The sequence below is a fragment of the Acanthochromis polyacanthus genome, chromosome 5, assembly GCF_021347895.1.
Source record: "Acanthochromis polyacanthus isolate Apoly-LR-REF ecotype Palm Island chromosome 5, KAUST_Apoly_ChrSc, whole genome shotgun sequence".
Classification (NCBI taxonomy): Eukaryota; Metazoa; Chordata; class Actinopteri; family Pomacentridae; genus Acanthochromis; species Acanthochromis polyacanthus.
In genome coordinates this window covers 17962131-17986120 of record NC_067117.1, presented here as the reverse complement: position 1 = coordinate 17986120, position 23990 = coordinate 17962131, and the positions used below count along the sequence as shown (strand labels likewise).

At 41.4% G+C, this 23990-nt stretch overlaps 2 protein-coding genes and 1 long non-coding RNA gene across 5 annotated transcripts in view; 2 read left to right on the top strand and 1 right to left on the bottom strand.

Annotated features, from left to right (window-relative positions):
* The window catches only part of ppfia4 (PTPRF interacting protein alpha 4), a 76201-nt gene extending 60253 nt beyond the window's left edge, over positions 1–15948 (bottom strand). Inside the window, exons 1-2 of one of the 2 annotated variants that reach the window (XM_022204715.2) lie at positions 15575–15948; positions 15083–15376 (exon numbers count right to left, since the gene is read on the bottom strand). In XM_022204715.2, coding sequence (XP_022060407.1) covers positions 15083–15340 — 258 coding nt within the window. In that variant the 5' untranslated portion in view covers positions 15341–15376; positions 15575–15948. The remainder of the gene's footprint in view (positions 1–15082; positions 15377–15574) is intronic. The other variant, XM_022204716.2, reaches the window with a different exon arrangement.
* LOC127534012 (uncharacterized) lies at positions 3408–4703 on the top strand. Its single transcript, XR_007941926.1, has 2 exons — positions 3408–3660; positions 3795–4703. It is a non-coding gene; the product is annotated as an uncharacterized LOC127534012 (long non-coding RNA).
* Positions 15949–19319: 3371 nt separating the features above from the next.
* tmem183a (transmembrane protein 183A) lies at positions 19320–23820 on the top strand. 2 transcript variants are annotated; one of them, XM_022204722.2, is made up of 8 exons: positions 19320–19532; positions 19851–19940; positions 20055–20222; positions 20331–20490; positions 21048–21219; positions 21613–21693; positions 21833–21985; positions 22615–23820. In XM_022204722.2, the coding sequence occupies exons 1-8, from the start codon at positions 19469–19471 to the stop codon at positions 22798–22800; spliced, it is 1074 nt and encodes a 357-aa protein (XP_022060414.1). In that variant the 5' UTR covers positions 19320–19468; the 3' UTR covers positions 22801–23820. The 2 variants fall into 2 exon arrangements, with proteins under 2 accessions (XP_022060414.1, XP_022060413.1); XM_022204721.2 differs by having other exon boundaries at positions 21830–21985.
* Positions 23821–23990: the final 170 nt, after the last annotated feature.

Genomic DNA, 23990 nt, shown 5'->3' with positions numbered 1-23990 from the left:
CCTCTTGCCTCCGTAGATGTCTATGCACCGCTGCCTCCGCTAGCCCCGTTCCAAGATGGCGGCGCTGTAAGCACGTCTCTCGACAGCGTATATATGTCTATGCTGCTGCCGCTGTTCTGCTGTGCCCATGGACTGCAGCTCCGCCGAACACACACAGAACCGAGCCTGGATCTCCAACTGCCGGTGGGTGAGTGTCTCCACGTATTTCTGGCTCTAAACGGGAGGTCCCAGTGCTCCATTGCGGGGCTGTCAGCCTTTAGTACAGCGATTAGACGTTAGTTAGCTCCATTGCTAACGGCAGTTACCCAGGTGGACTGACCGGAATCACGCGCGCTCAGAGTGTTTTTGCGCCCGTGCAGACTTTTTTCCGCTCGCACGGGGTACGTGTTTCGCGCGCGCGAGAGTGTTACGCGCGCGCGACTTTTGACCCAATTATGACGCCATAAAAAATATGGTCTCAAAGTTTTTAATGATTGTCAGTGTATATTTATATATTTATGTATTTTACATATTGTCCATACTAACATTCTGTCAAATAAGCCATGTGTAATGAAGTCTGGGAACCATAGATATACAGTATATGTGAGTACACAACTGTTTAATATCACTTAAATGTCAAATGATTTGAGATTAGTTCACCATACAGTTATTGTATTATTTGTGGGGTCAGAGGAAGGTATTTGCTTACCTTTCATTACTCAGATTGAAGTCTTTAATTTTTTCATGACTTTGTATGTTCACCTTTATTATTGATGACAGAATAAATCCTCCTCAGCATGGAGGTGTATCTGTTTGACAGAGATTTTTTTTCCCAGCTGCTCTGTGCTGGAAGGGTTTTGTTGCTCTGTCTTTCTCTTTAAAATACCCCAAAGGTGTTATATTGGATGCATATCAGGCAGTGTCCTTGGCCAGGCCATAAGTTTGACTTTTGACTTCTTAAGAGACCCTTGTATGGTTATGGTAGTGTTTTGGAATGTTTCTCTTCTGCCAAGATTGTACAGACTGGAAGTCATCTTATCAGACATTATTTTTGATATATCCACAGGCATCCACAGTCATCTGTAAATGCCATTACATGAATGAACACCATTTTTTACACTGCTACATCAGTGCTTCACTGTCAGGACTATATTTTCACTGTGATGGTCCTATCCAGGTTCAACCCAAACACGCTGGACCTCATCTGAGCCAAACTATTTTTTCTTGCTGTCATCTGACAGAAAAATTTGCTCACTATATGTATCAGGCCTCATTTCATGTTCTTTAGCACAGTGAAATCTTTGGGATTTTTTTAAACAAATAGAAATAAACAACTTTTTGTCCTAGACACCATCCACAGTGGATAAGTCATGCAAAGTCCATTACTACTGTGTTACCTGTTGCAGAAGCTCTGATTTCCATAGAGCACAGCTGTGCCAAATCTGAAGCACTTAATAGTCTGTTTTTCAGACATAGATTACACAAGAAGTGCACTGACTGCAGCATCTTTTTAGGAGGACGGCCTCTGTGGCTCTGATTAGTGGTGGTATGGGTTATTCTATATCTTCTCATTACTGCTGCAGCTGCGTTTTGATAGATTTTTAGTTTGTTCACTGATTTTCCTGTATCCTTTTCCATCTGTCTGAAGTCACAGAATTAGATTTTAAGTTTCTCTAACAATTCTTTTCCATGTGGAGTCATGATGCAGGCACACAGATGGACACAACTCAAAAGTACAAAACTGAGAAAATTATGGTGTTCACAGGTTATTTATAGCCATGTCCATGCACTTAAACTAATCAAAATTGTCACATGCACTGAATTTTGTTTCAATGATCACATGTATTAATTTCTGTTGTGTCGAGTTTCGACTTAGGGGTCCATGTTTTCAATACAGTCTTTATAAAGTTTTTGTTTTTGATTGTTCATAAGGAAAATGCTTCACTTGTAATCTAAGAAATGTTGTGATCTTTGACATTTCACACAATTTTGAACCATTAGACACTGCACAGGGGTGAACTCACTTCTGATGTAGAGTTTTTTTGATGCAATTCTGCAGGCCCTTTGAATCCTACATAACACTTTAGCATTTTTTTTAGCTGGTTGTTTTGGTTTGATTGTCTGTAACTCTACTGTTTGGGCTGTTAATTCTGCAGAATATTTATTTAGCTTCATTGCATTGTTTATACAGAACTTCTCATTTGGCTGTGCTAGAAATGTCTTCACATGTCCCTGGCCCTGGTGTCTACAACTTATCCGCTTTTGTATCAAATGGAAATAATGGCCAGAATTCAAATTATAGACAAATTTGTAAACAAGTCTCTTGTCTCTGATTTGTTCTCATATAGCCTTTATTTTGGTTTCATTGTATGAAGTAGTTGTTGGAATTTCATTGGAATTATTAACTTGTCATATAGTTTGCTTCTTTTCTCCTGGCAAATAGTTTCCACATCAATCGCAGTTTGGTTGCTGCTTAATTACAACAGCTCATAGAGTCTATTACTATTAAAAATATCAATATTATTAATAATTTACTAGCATGGGTAAATGTCACTCACGGATGCTTAGCTATAATCCAGATACATCAAAAAACATGAAGCAAATACGCATGTTAAGGTACGATATAAACCTAACATTGCCGCGTTCTGGCATATTAGCAGGATGGACAAAATATGACAAACACTTTCAAATTTAATGCTGTTTACAACACTGTCTCACATGCCCACGCTTTACCAGCCCTATTCTTATCTACTGGCTTGCAGTTCAGTATACCACCACCACAGCCCACTATGACCTCGATAATAACATACATAGAAAAATATTTCACAGGAGCCACTAGCTATATACATCAATATTTGTCCTGCCACTGTGTCCTTCTTCCAAATCCTGCATTTCACTTGCACCGCCATGCTCTCTCAGATCTGTGTGTGTGTGTGTCGGGGGGTGTATGTGTTATTGACAGTCAGCAGCGGGGGGTGTGTGCTATGTTGTGAGACACTGACAAGCTCTATTTCATGGAGCAGAAGAAGCATTTTGAAGTTCTTTAAATCCTTTTAAGGGTCCAGCCGGGGACTTAGCTTCTGACGCCACCGCCTCTGCTGCTGCTGCTTAAATCTTGCTGGGGAAAAACTGGGGTTTAAAAGATGCCACCCACCCACTGCGCATGTATGTGCACATTTATTATTGAGTGTCTTTGGGAGAATTGCTATATGCACGTATTGTCGCATGTATTTTTGCAAATGCAATTTTAGAGCGTATAACCTTGGCGTTCAAAACCTTGAGTTTCGAGACTCGCACACTCCCCCTCCTCTCACCCCGACCCCAGTCCAATGTTCACACCCTTCCGATGCCTTATCTCCTATTCTGAGGCAGTTGCAGGAGAGAAAGTGAACTGACAGAGTTCCAATAGTGTAGTTGTACGACATGGCAGGGCTGCTGTGGGCCTAACTGCTGGCTGGAAAACTTCATCTCACATCCCCCTCCTCCTCCCCCATTTTCTCATTCTGTCCTTTCCTGCCTCCCCTCCTTCATTACTCTTCCCTTCCCCTCTGGTGGTCCTGCAACTCCAATCACTCTGTTCTTATTACCAGGGAGAAGGAACTCGCCCTCACGCACACATACACAGAGGCTTTTCGTTCTTCCCATTACCAGAGCATGTCCCTCGCTGCTGGGGACCGTCGGGTATGCTTGATTCAGCTTTTTCCCCGACTTACTTTATTTCTGTCTCTCTCTGCGAAATCTTACTCTGTCTTTGTGTATCTGTCTCTCTTTCTCACCTTTCCTGTTCCTTCCCTCACTTTCCCGCTCTCTCCCAGGCAGCCAGGGGGACAAATTGGCGCCCGGCTGAGCTAAATGTGCCTGGTGCTGAGAGCCAGATGGTACTGGCAGAGGGATGGAGGGAGCGAAGGATGGATGCAACTGAGAGATGGAGTGTTTAAGCCGTGGCACGGCACAACAGCGTGGGGGAGCTAGCTTTGCACACTAATAATCTATTAGTGCTCAGGGGCCTGAAAGCTGTGCAAAGGGCCTTGCCAGGGGCCAGTCTGACCCGCTCAGAGCTTTGGTGAAGAGGGGCTTGAATCAAGACTGGACAACATGCAGGAGGGAGGATTATGCAGTGAACTGCTGAGGAGTTGGGGGGAAGAGACTGACAGATTATGTCAAGACGCAGCAGGAGAGCAGGAGAAGACAAGAAAGAGACAGCGATAGAGAGGTGTGATGTCAGGCAGCTGCTGGGAGGTAGATATGTTGTTGGACCTCTCACTTCTGATTCGTTTCTCTTTCTCTCTTCCAAAATTATGGATCTGATCAGAGTAATGAGCAGAAACTCTGATGATTCTCCCAAAACAGTCGAGCAAAAGCATGCAATTAAACCTTTTTTTAAAGTTGGACCTCATATTTGTATTTCAGCCCATGTTTTTAATCAGTAATACAACTGTGTACTTGCCAAGTTTATTAGTGAGATCTGGGAATGCATCAAAAATGCAAAAAAAAGTCTAACAAGGCAAGACTAGCAATCTGGTGTTCATAAAGGTTTTAAACAAGCCCCTAGATTAGCTACACTGAAAAGGAAAACAAAAGCAAAGGATGAATACTGAAGCTGTATGTTGTAGAGCTATCACAGTTTGTATACCATGTCACTCATCTGCCTATCTTGCATGTACAGATATCAAGTTGTAGTTTTACTTACAGTACTAATAAAGTGGTTTGAATATTGTGGAAAAGCATTGAGCTTGTTTCCAACCTGTTTTGCTAACCAGACTGCTCATACTTCTCCCCCTCTGACTTGTTTTAATCAATGCTGCATTCTTGAATCTCATTAACTAACTAGTTGAGTGCAGTGTTATTAAAATAAAATGAAATAAGGGGTAAAGCTATGAATTAAGACCTGAGTAATGAAACACCAAGATGTTTAAAAATGACAATGATGGGGTAGTAGCCCTATAAGGTACAGTCAATTCCAGCCATTTTCAGTACAAAAATCACTAATATTTTATTTGTAAATAAAAATATGACGAGAAATACAGGGAATATTGGACGCGCATCACAAGGTGCATTTCCTTGAAAACGACCGATTCGTGGATTATAGACCGACTTCAAGACATGTTTTGGACAAAATATTTTACTGGCTTGTTTCGTCTGGATGTCCAAGGTTGGATTATGGCCGTTTTTTGTGGAATATTTTCATCTGTGTGTAATAATGAACCCGCAAATGTGAGTCGCGCAGTGTACGTTAAAGCCGTGTATAGAGAACGGATGGATGGATATTCGTTGTTTGTCGGACAAATGTGTTTATATTACCCGCTGTGGTAATCACATCTGAAAGTGGTTTATACCGGCGGATTCATGAGAATCTAAGCTTTCCATCGGTGTATAATGTTTCTATCATCGAGTTTGCAGCGTCGGTCAATTAAGCGAAATACTTTAGCGCATCTCAAAGCGGCCCGTATTCGGGCCGCTGAACCTTAATGACCTTGAGATAGAATTTTTTTGCAGAAAATTGTTCTGATTTTGTCAAGTATCCAAGTTGACCTCTTGGCTTTAGGGTTTAGATACTGAACATGAATCAAAGTGCCTCAGGTGCAAATCTTATCAGGGGTCCATCATTGCTTCACTCTTGTGAGGGCTTAAAATACCCCAAAAATACTTAAAAGAAAGACTATCAATATTTAGGGAAAGGAAAAATTTGTGTTGAGAAGAAATGTGGATGGAACACCACCCCTGGCTAAGTCTGAAAAAACGTTGCCCTCTATTTCCTTCAGTCTTTTACCCTCCCTCTGTCTGCTCTCTCTCAGGGTTTCTTGGTGGCATTCAGCTGCTCACTTCATGCTCCACTTTCCTCCGCATCAGCCCAAATTCTAATATTTGGTGCTTGCGTAACACATAGCACAAGATTTGGGCTTCAGTAGCAGACCACTGAGATGTGGTAATTTTTCATCTGACTTTGCCCACCCTTCTCAATGTTCGCCTATCGTGGCACACAAAGCTGCCTCAGTCGTCCATGCATAAGCAACACTAGCCGCAGGCATACTTTCTCACACACTTACAAACACAGACACTCAAGACGACATGCAGACAGTGCATGCTGACATTTAAGAAAATACGTGCAGGATGTGTGTGTGATTGTTTCTGGGTGGGTGCAAATGTATGATGCTGCAACTAATCACTATTTTCAATACAAATTCATCTGCTGATCATTTTCTCAATGAATCGATTGGTTTGTAAAACATTTGTAAAAGGCCATTCACTGTTCCCAAGGATACATATTTAAATACCTTTATTTGGCAGTCCAAAATTTTAAAATATTCAATTTATTATTATATGAGACAAAGACGTGCAGTTATCTCTCAAAAGTTTTGCCATTTCTTCATGAAAAATTACCTTTAAAGCAATTAATTATCAAAACACTTGATTCCTTTCCTTTTGATTGACTCATCAATTAATTGCTGTGTAAATATGAGTAGGAGGGTCTGTGCTTGCTAAAGTGTGGACGTGCTAACAGCCAGGCGACCTTCAAATACCGCACAACTCTTTTTCTTTTCTCTGCAGTCTAGCGCATATTAGCTGTGACACTCATTCCCTCTCACACTGTACCTGTAAGCAAAACACACCTCTAGTACAGCAACTATTAGGCTCAGTACCAAGCCTGCAAAGCTCATTTGTGCTGGCTTTGGTTCAAGCAGTGTAAAATCCTCTACTCTGTATTAGCCAACCAATCGTTACCAGAGGAATGGTGATATCAAGTCTATGTATTTATTTACTGCAATACAGGAATTGATTAAGGTCTGCGAACAACTCCTTTGTCCTTTATAAGACCTGCAATGACACATTTACACCTTGGCAGCATTCCCTTTTAAGGCTGACTGCAGTCTTCATGAAGTAAATAAACTATCCTCCTCACAGTAGGTCATTTTAAAATGAAATCATAAGGAGAGCAGAAGGGGTGGGTATCTTTTACAATATCTTTATACAGTACAAAACCTTCAACCAAAGAAGCCCAACTTCTCAAATAAGGTAGTACATGAACACCAGGCTAGCTCTAACCCTAACATTGAAAACCTGTCCACACCCAGCATCACGTTTGGTGTTGCCAGATATGTACGGAAACATCCTTTTGTAGACTGTACACCACTACAGAAAAGTGAGAAGTGCCAAGATACCACCAGATGTCAAACTTTCAAAAAGAAAGCATTCCTACAAGACCTATCATATATAAAATATAGATCGTAATGCAGTCTAAATCTTTCTGATCAAAGATTAATTAAAGAAAAATATGAATTTGAGCAAGTGTCCAAAGCCAGCTTCTGTTACTAAAGTTTTAATTGGTGCTGAGTATTGGGTTACTCTCTGCCCTAGTTATGAGTATATATATATATAGGAAATTTGCATCAGAACCAGACTCTCTGGAACTATATTTGACTCACATTGGTGATTATTTGACTTAACATGTTCAAAATACAGGTTACTTGACATTGCATTTGTCATTATTTCTCCTCAGTACAGTGGAACTTCACTGTCAACCCTAGTGTCTTATTCTGTGATAATACCACATTTTCATTGTAATATCTCACACAGTGATATCATGTTATAAAGCAAATTAAACAAAACCTCTGCTTTGACCAAATGAGGAAATAATCCAACATGTACAGTCACTTCATAAAGCATAAGAACCTTTTTGCTTTAGCACACTGTATTGTGTTTAATAGTAAATGGTTAAAAAACATGGTGAGATTTATCCTCTTCTTAGATGTATCTAGAGCTTGACTTAAGTCCACTTATGGTACGTTGATTTGGTTGGACATGGTGTAGGCAGGAAGACAACTGTGTATGTAAAGGTCCCACAGTTCCCTCTGCATGTTGGACAAAGACAAAGCAAGGTACTCTCTGTAGGCTAATGTGACCAAATTGTGGTGAACATAGATCAAGAGTCTAAAACCCAGTGTAAACCTGTATGTAAAGCTTTGTGTTTCCAGGAGCACAGTGGCCTCAATAACTGAAATGGAAAAAGTTTAGAAACACCAGGAGTCATCATAGAGTTGCCTATCCAGCCAAACTGAGTAAGTAGGAAGATGACCAAGAACTCACTGGCATCTCTCACACAACTTCAGAGGTTGTCTGCAGAGATGGAAGAACCTGCCAGAAGGATAGCCATCTGAGCAGCATTCCATCAATCAGGCATTTATGATAGAGTGAGGAGACAGAAGCCCCTCATGAGTAGAAGGCACATAACAACCTAAGTTTGCCAAATTTAAAGGACTCTCGGAACAGAGGGAAAGACATTCTCTAAACTGATGAGACAAAACTTTAACTCATGAAGCAGAACTTAAACTACTGTATCTGGCAAACACCATGCACTGCTTATCACCTGTCCAACAAAAAACCTACAATGAAGCATGGTGGTGGCAGCATTATGATTTGGGTACATTTCAGGAACAGGGAGATTGCTCCCACCTGAAGAACAAATGACAGAATGCAAGCAACCAAATACAGTGAAGACTGTGAATAAAACATGGTCCAGAGTGACTAGGATGGTGGTTCACCTATCAACACAACAACCAAAACAATGCAGAAGTGACCCCAGCCCCATTGGACACTATGAAGAGACCTGTGGATGGCAGTTCAAAGACATTTTCCATGAAATCTGATGGGGAAAACATGGTATAAATTCCCCAAATTAAGGTGTGTGGACTAATGAGACTTAAAGCTGTAGTTGCTACCTAAGGCATTTCTACAAACTGTTTCATTCAGGGGTCTAATGATAAATAAGATTTAAAAAAAAAAAAAAAAAGCTAAAAACATAGTTTGACTTTTATGAGTTAATGAGGGTAAATTAATGGGAGAAAATGTTGTTTTGTCATGTAAAACTACATTTACAACTCCATGAAGTATAAAAAACTTGACAGAGTCTGGATACTTTCTGAAGCGACTGCTGTCATACAAACACAGGGTGCTTTGAAAATCTTTAAACAGTGAAGGCTGTGTCATCTTCCATCACACACAAGACTGTGTTGTGCTGCAGACAAAGGCCAGCTGCAGGAGTAAGAGGGGACAAGAACTGTCTGTGGGACCAGTTAATGGACTACTGGATTACTGATGAGTTAGATACACTCAGATAGTGTGAAAGAGACAAACAGCAGTAGACAGAAAGACTTTAGAGATAAGAAAAGCAACTGAAAGCAGAGAGAAGTGAGGGGTAAAAGAGAATTAAAGCTGTAATGATACAGATAAAAAAAAAAAGCAGTGAGGAGAGCTATTGTCACATAGATTTCAGAGAAAATGCACAAACCTTGAGACAGGACAAGGATGAAGACATGCACATAAACTCAGAGGCACATGCTTTTTCATGGAGGCACAAAGCTATGTGTGTTTATGTGTCTGCACAAGGATACGCAGCAATCACAGCTACAAGAAGTCAAAGGCCGGGTCAGTGCTATGTGTGAGGTCGAATAAACAACACGACGTTCGTCGCTGTATGCTGTGTAGGGGGACAAAGGGTAGAATTCTGAAACGGAGACAGTTGTTTTGGAAGGGCAGCGAGGTGTGTGTGCGCCTTTATCTCTGTGTATTTGTATACTGGCAAAAATAGCCAGTGTTGTGTCTGACTGGAACAGGTGTCCAAACATCACAACACACACACACACACACACACACACACACACACACACACACACACACACACACACACACACATATCATCAAACTCACATCCCACCATAAAGGAACACACTTTTTTTTTATGTAACTCTGCTTCCTATTGTCTTCCTATTATCTTCGTCCTGTTATCAGACTTCAACTTGTTTTATGGCACTTATCTAGGTTGTTTTCTCCTGGCTAGATCCTGGCTTGTGTTGCATCTACTCTCAGATGTGCGTCGCTTTGGATAAAAGCATCTGCTAACTTAAATTGTAAAATTATACTATATGTCAGTGATCATCAACTGGCGGCCCGCGGGCCGAATTCGGCCCACCGAACCGTCCAATCCGGCCCCGCGACTGGATTCCAAAATTGTGAGGATCAAAGAGAAAATATCATGTGGTCCACACTATTAAAGCAGTCAGTCCAGTCATTATTAAAGGATCTGTTTTCCACATCAACTTTTCGTTTCGTGGCCTTAGAGAGTGCCATTTTACCCATGTTAAGAGGCCTTTTCCTGTCACTTCTGCGGTGTTTCTTTTTCAAGTGCTCTGTGAATAAAGTTGACTTGAGATGAGGCAAAATATCTCTATCACTCCTAGTGGTTGACTGTGGTACAGGTGATAGGAGCACTGACTCATAAAGGCTAAAAATGCCTTCAGTTTTGTAATGAAATGGAAAAAATATAAAAAATAAACATCAAATAATAATGTTATGCCAAAATTCGATTTTTATTTAATTTTTGTTTGAGGGTCCGGCCCCCAAAGTGACTGTCCGGTAAAATTCTGGCCCTCTGGCAAATATAGTTGGTGACCCCTGCTATATGTAATCCTTAACCATACATACAGTCGTGGAAAAAAATATCAGCCCACCCTTGTTTTCTTCAATTTCTTGTTCATTTTAATGCCTGGTACAACTAAAAGTACATTTGTTTGGACAACTATAATGATAACAACAAAAATAATTCATTAATTTTAGAGCTGATATCTAGACATTTTCCACGGTTTTCTAGATAATCACCAAAATCATTTAAGTTCTTCCATCAATAGCTATGGCATTGTACTGCCATGTTTTCTTTATGTCAGGTTTAGTCCCATGATACACACAGGAGTTAGTGTTGATTCATAACCATTGTTTTTGATGACTGCCGCCATGCGTCTCGGCATGCTCTCCACCAGCTTCTGACATCGTTCTGCTGTAACAGCAGCCCATTCCTGCTGCACAAATTAAAAAAAATTTGCTTTGTTTTTGGGTTTGTGGTTCTCCATTTTGTGTTTGATTTTCCACAGGTTATCAACTGGATTTAGATCTGGTGATTGAGCAGACCAAGGCATGGTTCCAATGTTCTGCTTCTCCATCCAGGCTTTAACTGACCTTGTCATGTGACAAGAGGCATTGTCTTGTTGGAAAATCCATTCATTCAAGGCAGGAAAGAGTTTTCTAGCTGACGGAAGAAGACTGTTTTCAAAAGTCCTGTACATGACCTGGTTCATTCACCCTTCACACAATTGTATTTGCCCTGTTACACCCATACTGCAACAACCCCAGATCGTTACTGATCCACCCCCATGTTTTACTGCAGGGGCAAGACAGTCTGGTTTGCAGGTTTCTCCAGGCTTCCTCCTAACCGGTAAGTTGGCTGGAATGGGCATCAACTGAAAATTGGATTCACCACTGAAGAGAACTGTAGCCCAATCATCAAGTCCAATCCTTGTGACCCCCAGCAAAGAGTAACCAGGATTTCCTCTGCCTTTCATTGATGAAGGGCTTCTTCTGTGCCCTGTGTGACTTCAGACCAGCTTCAAGAAGTCAGTTTCAAACTGTCCTTGCCAAACAAATCACATTTCTCCACAGTGCCCACTCATTTTTAAGGTCCTTGGAGGTCTGATGACGATTCCTGACACAGGAACGGATGAGTGACGGTCATCTCGTGGGGTAGAAAGACGTTTCCTGCCATGACCAGCTAACAATTTGGTAGTATCATGTTTGGATTGTTTTTTCTTTGTGTAATGAAAGGGTGTCTTGGAGATCTTCATTTTTTTCACTACCTGTCTCACTCATGCCAATTTCCAGCAGTGCCAAGATGGCTGCCTTTGTGGCTTCAGATAATTCTTTTGTTTTATACATTATGTGAGAGCAGACAACTTCTGAGTTGTGCTATGGCTTGAATGTAAGCAGGAAACCACTCCTGGCCTTTACATGTGCAGTGCTGCTTATGACATGAAATGGCCTCTTATACACCCTGGGAATCCAATTAAGCTTAAGCATGTCAAATAGGACATCAAGTATTATGTAATCAACAGCATTTTTTGTTGTGTTCATTGTATTCTTCAGGTAATTCTTCAATGCCTGGTACCTTTAGTGGTACCAGGCATTGAAATGAACAAGAAATTGAAGAAAACAAGGGTGGTATAACAATTTTTCCATGACTGTATTCACACCACAGCCCTATTATCACACTTGAACTTGTTTTATGGCACTTACCCAGGTTGTTTTCTCCTGACTAGATCCGTGGTTGTGTTGTATCTACTCTCAGATGTGCGTCGCTTTGGATAAAAGCATCTGATACATGAAACTGTAGAACTGTACTATATGTAGCCCTTAACCATACATATATGCAGTGCTGCTCTACTCAAGAAAGGGACAATTGCAGAAAAATGAAGAATTTCATTATTTATCAAAATGCCAAATAACTTAATTTTGACCATTACTTTAAAAGCTGCATCTTGTGTGTCAAGAGAAGGAAAATGCGACATCATCCCTAACGGTAAAATCATAGAATGATACTTTATGGGTGATGAACAGTGACCTGCTTTATTTGGGCACATGGTGTTCATCTGCTCTCTCTGCATTACACACACATATGCACACACCCCTGCCTTATAACACATTTCCTTTGACAGCGTCAGAACTGTTTTCTTCACACAGAAAAGGAACAATGTGTGTGTGAGTGTGTGTGTGTGTGTGTGTGTGTGTGTGTGTGTGTGAGTATGAGTGTAATATAAACATCCAAGTGCGTGTGTGTGTGTGTGTGTGTGTGTGTGTGTGTGTGTGTGTGTGTGTGTGTGTGTGTGTGTTTAAAACCTAATTTGTCTATGGGCAAGCCCATCTCTGAGGGCTGTATTAGAAGCATTATGCCCTGTAATGGGCTGACATGTTAATCTGAAACTCTATTCTCTGTAGCTAATGAACATATCCATCCTAGTCTGTGTGTGTGATGGTGTGTGTGACTGTGTGTGTGTGTGTGTGTGTGTGGTAAAATGGCAATGTTGTCCCATTTGTGTGATGCTGCTGAGGCAAACACAAATTTGAACATTGATGCCAAGGTGATTGGGATTTATGTATTTTTAACATGACAACATGGAAGATCATTGAGTTTTGAATTGCTTGCACACTTTGTTTGCTCCATGTGTGTATGTTTGAGTGCACGTCTTTGGAGGAGAGACATAGATCTGACAGTTCTGGGTCAGACCAGCCCCATGGAGTCAGGGAACCTACAGAAGGGATCACAAAACACATACACACATGCACACGCCTCATAGGTGAAGATGACAAATGTCTGTAAAGCAAAAAGAGAGAGGAGGGCTTAAATTTGGGGAAACGAAGGCTGCAGTGCCACGCCAACGCTCATATCAGTTAGCACCTTCAGAGCAGAGAGGACTGAAAAAAACAAAAAAAATTCACATACAACATACAGGTAGACACTGATGACTGGAGGGCTGTACAGCAGAGGCGGCAAGCGGAAACACAAAACTGTTACATTGTGTTTTATATCGAGGGCATAAACACTCCACTTATGGTCACGTTGAGCGCAGCCACGACTCAACCTAATTATCCCTGACACATATAGGATAGTGGGGTCAGGAGCATTGCCAACTGCTACAACATTGCTCTGATATATTCATCACACCCCAAACTTGAGACATCAGATTCAGTATGTTATTTTTTCCACACTTCCCCCTCATTATTACTAAACACACACTGCAATTTCCAATAGTGCACTGGGGCCAGACAGTCCACATTCCTCAGCTGAGCAGAGCAAAACTGAGCAGAAATCAATTGCAACTGAGATTTTCTCATTTCTCCGTATTGCTTCACCCACTGTCCATTGCATCAGCTCTCCACTCTGTAGCTGGTGTGGAAAAGGACCACTGGCGCGTTTTTGCCATGTGTGCGTGTGCGAGAGTGGGTTGTGTTTTTTTGCAAGAGGGAGCGAGAGACAGCTTATGCATGTGCACGCCAGTCATAATGTCTGCATAATATCCCTGAGGTCAATGACTGTATAACTAATACTTGTTTTATTGCTGGAATAAAACATTACGCTGAACCAAGCAGGATTAGGAAACAAGCATGACAGCCTCTTCCCACTCCCTCATCTCTGCCTCACTGACACACACATTCACACACAGACATGCATGCATGTGTGGAAGCAAGCAGCCCAGGGCCATGTACACTAGCAAGCAGCCATGTTTCTTTCACAAGAGGCTGCAGCGAGCCTGTCATCGTCAGCATGGTTCCCTCCCTTGCTCTCTCCGCTCTCTCGCACACCGTGCAGTGACATCATGCCACGCATTTAGACCAGAGGGTCAGAGGCTAACACAGCTTTATGTGCTGATGCTTCATTGTCGCCATGCTCGGTGACTGCAGCGGCCCCTCTTTCTCTCAAACACACACTTGCATCTTTAAATGTCAAAGACAACCCAATTTAGGAATCAACTCCTCTCACTCCCATTACCAGTGACAGGCAGGTCGCCACACACAGAGGTGAGGTTGTTTCCGCTTGGATAATTATAGGTACCCCTACCAGCAGGACACTACTCCAACATCAACCCCGTACAGACTGATATTCCAGTGAATAAAAACCATCCGTCTACTTCCTACCCACCTTTCAACCTACTACATTACCTTTCTGCCCACAAGACATTTAGATCCTCCTTTCTGGCATGCTGCCACTTATGAGCTTTTGAAGTGCCTGTAGCCTAAATTCCCATCATCTTCACAGTTATTCTCATGGTGATGTCCCGGGACATGAAGGAGTGTTGGAGGGGTTCCCCGGCAGAGGTATATGACGCAAACAACCTTAGGCTACAAGTATAAATTTAGATTTTCAACACAGTGACCATTTCAGAATGAATCCTTACAATAGAGCTACCCGTGCGATGAGTTTGTGCTTCTGTGCTGAAACCCTTCTAATAAACACAACTCACTTGATGTACTGTGGAGATTTTGGGGCCATGGAGTTCACTCTGCTCCTTGAATGCAAGACCACTGCTGACCTATAGCCTCCTCACATACCCCGCAGTGCAGACAGATGTCCAATTCAATACCATACAGCAGATAGCAAATGACAAGCTGTGAGCACAGAGGATGCATCTCCCTGGGACGAAACCATATCCACCTATCAACCCCCTCCACCCCACATCCAGACCCTCCTCCTTCCTCTTTCCAAGGCCGGCTGGCTGCTCCTCACCTGAGGCAGCGCAGCGTTGATCTGCCGCTGGAGCACGTCCCTCTCGTGCAGCGCCCCCTGCAGCTTAGTCTGAGACTGAATGAGGGTCTCCTGAGTCTCCCTGAGGGACTCCAGCAGCTTGTCCCTCTCGTCCAGCATGTTGACCATGAGCTGCTCGAAGTTGGCCTCCTGGTCCGAGCCGTTCGGGACGCCGCCGGTGCCTCTGGGAGGACCGGCTGAATCTCCTTCGCTGATGGTCGGCATCACCTCGCACATCATCTTCCCTGCTCTGTGGTCTGCTGTAGGACAGTGTCGCTGTCGGGATTGGGGAAGATGTGGAGATGTGCGGGTTACACGGCTGATAAAAGAGACTTAGAATAACTGTTAAGAGGGCCTATTAACGCCCCGTAGCAACGCGCTGCCAAAGCAACCGTGGATGCGCACCCCGTTCCCCGCTACATTACATGTCCCCATGCATCAAACGTGAATTCCTCAGCTTTTACATCGCCATACCTAATCAGAGTGCCCGAAATGATGAGATGATGGTTGACCTTTCATCCATATTAACCGGCGTTTCTTCACCCCGTGAGCAGATCCGCCCTGCCCGGCGCGCCATGCACTCACATGTAGAAATCCCGGCGTGATATGATTGACAGCTCAGAGATAGACGTTTGGAGGGGTGTTGCCCGCGAGCACGACGGAGATCATAGCACATTGGCAGGAAAATAAATTTTAAAAAGGAGAAAAAATGGAGATCCGCGTCCCTTTTTTTTTTTTTTACTCCTGTGGATAGTGAGAGCGAGTCTTATCTGCATCCGCCTTCTCCGCTTCCATCTCTCCACACCGCCACTGAGCTCACTCCTCCTCCTCCCACACACACACACACACACGCTCACTCACAACACCACACACATACACACACACACACACACGCGAGGGAATCTGCAGTTGTCACTACCAGGCTGGAAATAAGGGACCAACTCCCCACGATCAGCCTATAAGCGTCTGCACCATATGCGCATGCAAAACAAGAGGAGTGGATTCAGCCTGACAGTCATTCATGACAATAATCATGATTCTGCAGTTAGGTTTCAAGCATCCAGCACAGGCTTGAGCCTTAATTTGCTCATATGTAGTTAACTCTTCACATCAGCACCACTTGAGCGCGTCCCTGACCTGACCGCTCCTGGGACATGATGCCCGGTCCGGTGCCATCAGTTTAACCAAGCCGAAGAAGGACGCTCGGTGCAATCACAGTGAACAGCGCACCCTGCAGGAGCTGAAATGAACCTGAGGATCATTTGGAAAGAAGGGGATGTGAAACAGGCGTCACCTCGTGTGGTGGCACTCCATTCGAGCCTCACCCACACACTGAACTGCACATTCCACAGCACCATGTACCTGAAGTGTACCAAACCAACACTGTTGGTCATATTATTTGTTGCATGTCCAATGCCTTGTCTTCCTCTGATTGTGAAATAATGTGACAGCATTAACCTCTCACAGTTAGGTGCAGCCCTCTTGCTCTATCAAAGCAACAGCAGGACACAGTGCAGACTCCAGTGAGCACTCATTACCCTAAGCTATGGTGACTTCCACCAAAAAAAAATCTACTGTCCTGTTCCTTCCTTCATTTATGGAAATTTGTGTTTCCGCACTACATTTCTGCTAACTGTGGATGACAGGAGAAAGCCATTTCTGGAGCTGCTTGGCACGGTAATGAAGGGGGATTGCACTCTGTTAGATGGAGGAGTCTGGGGAGCTCTCCCATTTGCATGACCTTTTATATTTTAAGGGCTTTTTATGTTTATTTCTGGTGACTTCTTATGAGTCACCGTGCTTTGACACATTACCCATTAGAATATGAAAAGATGTCTGTCTAAACACATAAACAGGTGCCTTTCTCACATGAAAAACTAATCTTTCAATCACACGCAAGTGGCAGTGCTGATTTGATTCATAACACTGAAAGTTTGATCAATATACCTGTTTTAAGTTTAAAGAAAAGATTTAACAATTACCAAGATTTAACACATAACCATGAGGCCTAAGTATACTATTTTATTCATAAGCACAGTGTAGGGCTTTGTAATTTCTTAATTCTTGCTTTAAGATAAAAAAATCATACCGTTAAAGACACAGTATTCCTTGTTTCGCCACAACACTCCATAGCTCTCCCAAATCATTACATTTTCTCCTGGGTCACCATTTATATATTGAAAGTCAGCTTTAATCTGCTTTAGCTGTATAATGAAGTCAGCACTGAAACATGGCCTCATTTCAGTGTGTAGAGAAAGTGATGAACAGCCCACATGTAAAAGTGATGACCACAGAGAACACACTTATGACTGATTATGCCATGATCAGATTTGTATTCAAATGTACAGATTGAGGGTCTGGGCTGATTTAAGAGTGAAATTGGATGTCACGGAGATAACGGATATGAGAATTTATGAATTTTTACAGAAAGATGAAGGAAACTATTTACTTGGGGCAGATGAAATGAACCCAGAGGGTTCTCTCTCTCTCTCTCTCTCTCTCTCTCTCTCTCTCTCTCTCTCTCTCTCCATATATATATATATATATATATATATATATTTATATATATATGAGAAACCTTGAAACCTTCACTTACTCATATTTTACACTTAATGTCAAGAATGCTTCAGTGCTTGAGGGCTACAGTTGACTAAAAGCATTGATGGATATTTTTCGCCCCCTAGTGGTAGAATAGATTAATACATTCTCTAAAACTGTTCCAAATCAACTTCAATATTTACAACTCTGACCTTTACTTGATGTATTGTTTTTGCTACAAGCACTCTTGGTGTACCCAAATAAAACTTGAGCTCTGTATTTATTACTCTCTGACAGCAATGTTTGAACAAAAAGCAAAGACAGAGATTTTTTTTAGTCCAATGGAATTACATACAATACGTCTGTTATTACATTTATTGTGCAGAAAAAAATACGTTTTTCCTCATAGAGTAATCCTTTTCTGCTTGTTCCTTCTGTAGTATTTTATTCAGCAACAGTGGAGATGGCTACTATTTTGCGAAAAAGCCTTTATTGTAATGTTGCAAAAAATACATGTTTCATTTTTGATATATAATTAAGATTCAGAATGAGGTGAAAGCCTGGAAAAGCATCACAAAAGAAGAATGCAAATGTTTGGTGATGTCAGTGGGTCACAGGCTTGATGCAGTTATTGCTAGCAAAGGACTTGCAACTAAATATTAAGTCTTATTCACTTTAATCTATTTTAAGCCTATCTGTTTCAAATACTTTTGCTCACCGAAAAATTTGGTGATCTGTTACAAATAATGCTATCTTCTAAGTTGTGTATATCAGATCCAGATATAAATAGGCTACCTGGAAATAAAAGCTGAAATGTTGATCTCTTGTCTCATATTCATTGTTTAACATCAAACCAAAATGTTTTGGGTCTACAGCAAAAATAAAGGAGTTGGCCTCACTGTTCCAGTACTGTTGGAGAGTAATGCACATACTTCACTGAACACAGTGACATGGATCTTCATAGTTACAGACTCTTTGGGCATCTCTTCCTTCTCTTACTGATTGTTGTTATCCAATTCTATAAGGCTCACTGATGTCTGGACAGTTTTGATGCAAGGCATTTGGAAACTTATGAGTGACAGAGTGACAAAGCACCCTACCTGTCCTTTCCAGGCATGATTCTGACATGAGCAGCAGATGAGTTAATGGAACAAATGATGCAGAAATAATCTCATAGCATACCGGTGAAGTTAATCTGCCAGCATGGTCTGGAGAAATACTCTGTAGAGGCAATATTCTCTGCTTTGTAGAGCCAATGTCTTTTTGTGAGGTGAATACTTGATTCATCGATCTGTGTTTTTCTGACAAAATATATACTTTCTGTAACTGTGCAGCATCATCAATCCCACATTGTCAGTTAATACAGCAGGTATTTGGTGAACATAATTTCGGAAATAAATTGTCAAACTAGGAGAAAAGAAATAAATCTGATCTTTACTTAAACAGAACTTATAGGAAAGTAGTAGTTGTTTCTTGTGCTATTGTTCTCCCAAAATGTTGAATTAAAAAAAATATTTAGTTAAAGTCTTAACTGGCAGACGTTTAATTATATTTTTAATAAAATAATCACCTTATCCCCCAGAAATCATCAAAATCCTCAGTCGCCTGCAGATGGCAGCAATGTAGACGATACTTTAGTGGGAGAAAAACTGACAACGATAATCTCGCGTTACTTGCAGCTGTTACGTCATTCCATGATGGCTGAAGATCCTGGCGGAACATTTTTCAATTTCTCTGTCATTTTTCTTTCTTTCTCTTTATCCCAGCTTGCCATAGCGACATGGCAGGACTCACAGCCCCGTTAAGCGTCCACAGATCATTGGTGTCGACATGCCCAAGAAAGGGAACCGAAAACGGCTGAAATTTAAGGCCGGGGACGTTTGTTCGGAATCAGGTAAGCTACGTTTAGCCAACAAGCTAGCCCACCCACCACTGTCATTGCACAGGCTACTGAAGTTAATATCGTGTTTTTCCAAGTTTCCTGCGCAAATTTAGCTGTTCATTAAAAATAATGCTGCGAGTATTTAACTGTCTGCACTGGCTATGGCTACATGTTCGAAATCTGGGATTATGAAGTGTAAAAGGGCAAATAAATTTGAAGTCACGTGACAGTAGAGTTCAATGATATGTAAAAATGCAGTGTAATGATGAGACGCCTTATAAGGTCAGCATTTCTAATTACTAGGAAATCTGCCTGTCTTTTTTCTCCTAGTCACTGTTGCTGATTATGCCGATGCCGACCCAGCCGTTGTGAAATCGGGAAGGGTGAAAAAGGCTCTTGTAAATGCAGTTGAAAAAGAAGGTACACCTGTGATAGTATGCCCTCACTTCCACATGCAAACTAACTTAGATCAATGCGCCTTCTTTTTTGTGTGAACGAGTTCCAAGTGCTTAAATTAAAAACTGTCTATTTCAGTAAAATTACTCTGTGGCCTGGAAGCATCTCAGGGTGCTGTAGAAGAGGTCCTGTCGTCTGCAAAAAGTGTTAAAGCAGACGCTTTGGGCAGCAGTGATGAGCTTGACCCTGAAGAAGAAGAAAATGAACCAAAGGTGGCCCGTAAAAAGAAAAACAAAAGGAGAAAGGGTATAATTTTGAAGTTTTCTCTTGAAAATCAGTGTAGCAAGGGGGAATTAATGTTTTGGGGTTCGATAATCTTCACTTTGTATTTGTCATGATGTTTGATCTTCACAGAGAGCAGTGAAAGCAGTGATGGTGAGGATTATCCAGTGGACATTTGGTTAGTTCTTTCCTCTTACATTCGTCCTGAAGATGTGTGCAGATTCGCTCTAATCTGTAGGAATGCCTGGACAGTCACTTGCACAGCAGCTTTCTGGACCAGACTCTACAGAAGGTGAGATGTTTTTGTTTGTTTTATTTTTTTGGTTATTTGTTTGCAACAATAGATGAAAGTAAGTATGGTTTTGAAGAAGTACTTCTTGAAAGTACCAAGGTGTTCAACAGATGTTTTTGATGGTGGCTATCCTCACTGCTAAGTGCAATGTGAAATAAGAGAATACAGGAAATGATAATGACGTATTTTTACTGGAGTTTATTTGATTGATCTAGTCTTATTGCAGTGTTTGCGGGAATATAGGGATAACTTAATGGCTGAATTAAGAGATAGTGGTAATGGAAGTACTAACATTGGAGACGGAGGCTCTAGTTGTGTCTGTGCCACATCCGTGATTTCACTTTAATTATTGCGTAAATAATACAAAAGTCTTGTAATGTATAACAGCATCTGGGCTATTCATGATTTCTTGTTCATTTGAAGGCCATATCCATCATCAACATTGTGGCAGGTTAAGATGTCTTGAATGTCCCCAGTTCATAAATCAATGGAAGAAACTAATAGATTGTGTAATTATTATTGTGTATTACCCTCTCTTCCTCTGTCTATGATTAAAGACACTACAGGATTGATGCTGATCTGCCGTTTCGTCTCCAGCCTGACTCCATGCGCTACCTTCGGGCTTGTGTGATTCGTTCTCTCTTCCATTTGTATGAGCCATTCAGCTTGCGTGTGTCAAAAATTCCTGCACTGCCAGAATCCACACCCACTACCTTGATCAACTCCAAGGTAAATTAGCCTATATGTTACTATAGTTAGTGTGGTGCTATGCTGATTTAGAGCCGATCTGCTTGCATTTGACTGGCATTTGTGTACAATCTCCACCTGTCGTGCAAGCCCTACTGGTTAAACTCAGGCTTAATCGAGCCTATTTATAACCAGCTTTATACAAGTTGTCCAGGGCAATCATAGACTGGAGGAAATTGTACGAGAGCCAGACTAAGTTGATCTTTCTTTCATGGGAGAAACCTTTCATACTGTGTTTGGTTATGTCTCAGTTTGATTTTTAAATTTTGCTAACAAGAAAGGGAACAGCAAGAAACAATAGGATGCATGAAAACATGCCTTCCAGCAGGCCTCCTAGCAGTGTCCATTTTATATGCTTACTTTTTCCTGTTGTAGTGTTTACTCTTCTGGGTCAAAAAGCTGTCAGGAACTCGGCCAGAGACATTGTGGGAGTTCAACTTCAAATTTATCAAGCAGGTAACAGACTTCAAAGAAAAATAAGCTACCTGCATTTCTTTGTCATTTTAATAGTTTAATAAAAAGCTGCTCTTAGCTTTTGTGGCTCCTGCTGCTGTTTAGATTTTGATTGTGTCTCTGGTCCTCTCCATGCCAGCAGGGACACAGTAAGAATGGATGTGCCAAGTCCTTGTGTATGCCTCGACAATATGAAGATGTTCACATGAATCCAGACTCTGACTGCTATATGCTTCAGGTCACCACTCTCAACTTCATCTTCACTCCTGTAGTCATGGGCATGACGCTGACGCTGGCAAGTAGTTTTTGTTTTTTTTTAGCATCTAAGCTGTTGTTTTGCTTATAGCTGACCTGTGCTGATTGTCATCTAAAAGGAAATGTATAAGAGCTAATGTTGTCTATTAATGTTTTTAAAAATGAAAGCAGTTTTAGTGTGTGAAAGTAACTGCAGAGGCATACCAGACAGTGGGTTCTTGTTGTCATTTACTTGTGCAGTCTTGAACTTTTCTGTCAGTTGAGTGATTCTAAAGAATAGATAGAACCGAGCACATAGGTAGACATAAGCCCAATTTCCTAAGAGAAGTGACTGTTACAAAATCCCTTGTGTTCTTTTGCTGTGGTTAAATCGACCATCATGGAACCAGAGTAGAACACTTCAAAGACCTCTTTTCTGTTAGTTGTTCACAAATGCCTTCCTCCAAAACAAGCTTTGATAAAATTGCCACTGATGGCAGGACCTCTGTCAGCTTTTCTGAGAATTGTGATTGTAAATATTCAGACTGAGATGTGAATGTGTTGTGCTTCAAATATTTAAATAATCTGTTTTGTTGACAGACTAATTAGAACATGAGCTTATGTACCAAATCGTACCTCCTTAGCTCTTCTCCTAATCTGCAACGGGCCTTTCTGCCTTTTTTTCCACAGTTCACAATCAATGTAAGCACAGACATGCGCCACCACCGCGTTCGTCTGGTGTTTCAGGACTCGCCACTGCAGCGGGGAAAGAAGAAAGGGGATCAAAGTGGGACTCAGGTGGTGTTGGATCCCGTACACAGTGTGAAACTCATGGACTGGTGGCATCCACAGTATCCCTCCTTACCCTACAAATAAGTCCTGCCACCTCAGTTCCTGCAACAGTAGACTGTCGCATCAGGAATCCTGCCATTGTCTCATAACGCTCACAAAACAATTAATAACATTGGATTATGCCTAGATGATGTTGAGTGACTAATTTTTTGCACACACCTATGATGATTGTCATTTTAAAAAAGCCAATACTGACCTGAAATCAGAGGCACATCCCATTTCATGGCCAGCCATGCACAGATGGCAGAGGAACATTTTGTGCGACCCACTGCAGTCCACCAGTATTTTACACACACATCATTGTTGCATGTTGAAACTACATGTACGACCCATGTTATTGGAGAGTTCAAGGAGGGATGGATTAACGGGGAGTAAATTTTGTTTGTCCCTCTTGTAGTTTGTTTCATGCTCACTTGAAACGTTTCCCTGTAATACCATGATTTTGCATTAGCTTAAATTTTGACATTGTTGCAACAACAGGGTTGTATTATTCTTTTAAAAGCATTTTAGTGTGTTTAATTTAAAGAAGACTCGCTTCGTATTATTTGAATATTGATGACTCTGCTCTGCACTGAAGGGGCCAAAGAGATGATTTACCTCAGACACAATCTGCTCAACTGGGCAGTGTTGTTTTTATTTTATTTTTTGAAGTGATTTCTGGCTAAAAAAAACAACAAAGCATCTTAATTGTCTACGTACTGATAATGTGAGCTCTGTCAGTCTCAACTTTGAATGGCTCCAAGTGTTTAAAGTGGTCTATCTTGGTGTGTATTGAATGTGAGTAGAATTATACCAATCACATGCTGCATTTCTTCATCTCTTCAACGTAGTCACAGTCATTTAACCTAGACTGATATTCACATGAGGGAAAAAGTCATTAGATTAACAACATGCACTTGTAGTCAGTAAATTCTAGTTTGATGGCAGTACTCCATAGCAGAGGACAGCTGATCATTTTAGAAGGTGGTCTAGTTTTTCAAATGAGAGTTCCATTAATAAATAAGCTTGCCGTTCTGAAATAAAAATTGAAACTGCCCATTCAAAGGTCTCTGGTCTTCTCTGTGAAATGCTAATGGCCAATCATAACTGTAGGTGAAAGAAGTGGACAATATATATTTGATTTTTGTCTCCCTCTTATGGTCGCACTGAGTATTACCTCACTGGAACACACAAGTGAGCAATACGCGCCATACCGAGTGTTAGTTTCTGGATTT

What these genes read in the sequence shown, in the direction of transcription:
- tmem183a (XM_022204721.2), top strand. Translation starts at nt 19,469, where the DNA reads ATGCCCAAGAAAGGGAACCGAAAACGGCTGAAATTTAAGGCCGGGGAC. An exon ending in ACTTCAAATTTATCAAGCAG is followed by an intron (nt 21,694 to 21,829) that starts GTAACAGACTTC and finishes TCTCCATGCCAG; the next exon opens with CAGGGACACAGTAAGAATGG. An exon ending in TGGGCATGACGCTGACGCTG is followed by an intron (nt 21,986 to 22,614) that starts GCAAGTAGTTTT and finishes TTTTTTCCACAG; the next exon opens with TTCACAATCAATGTAAGCAC.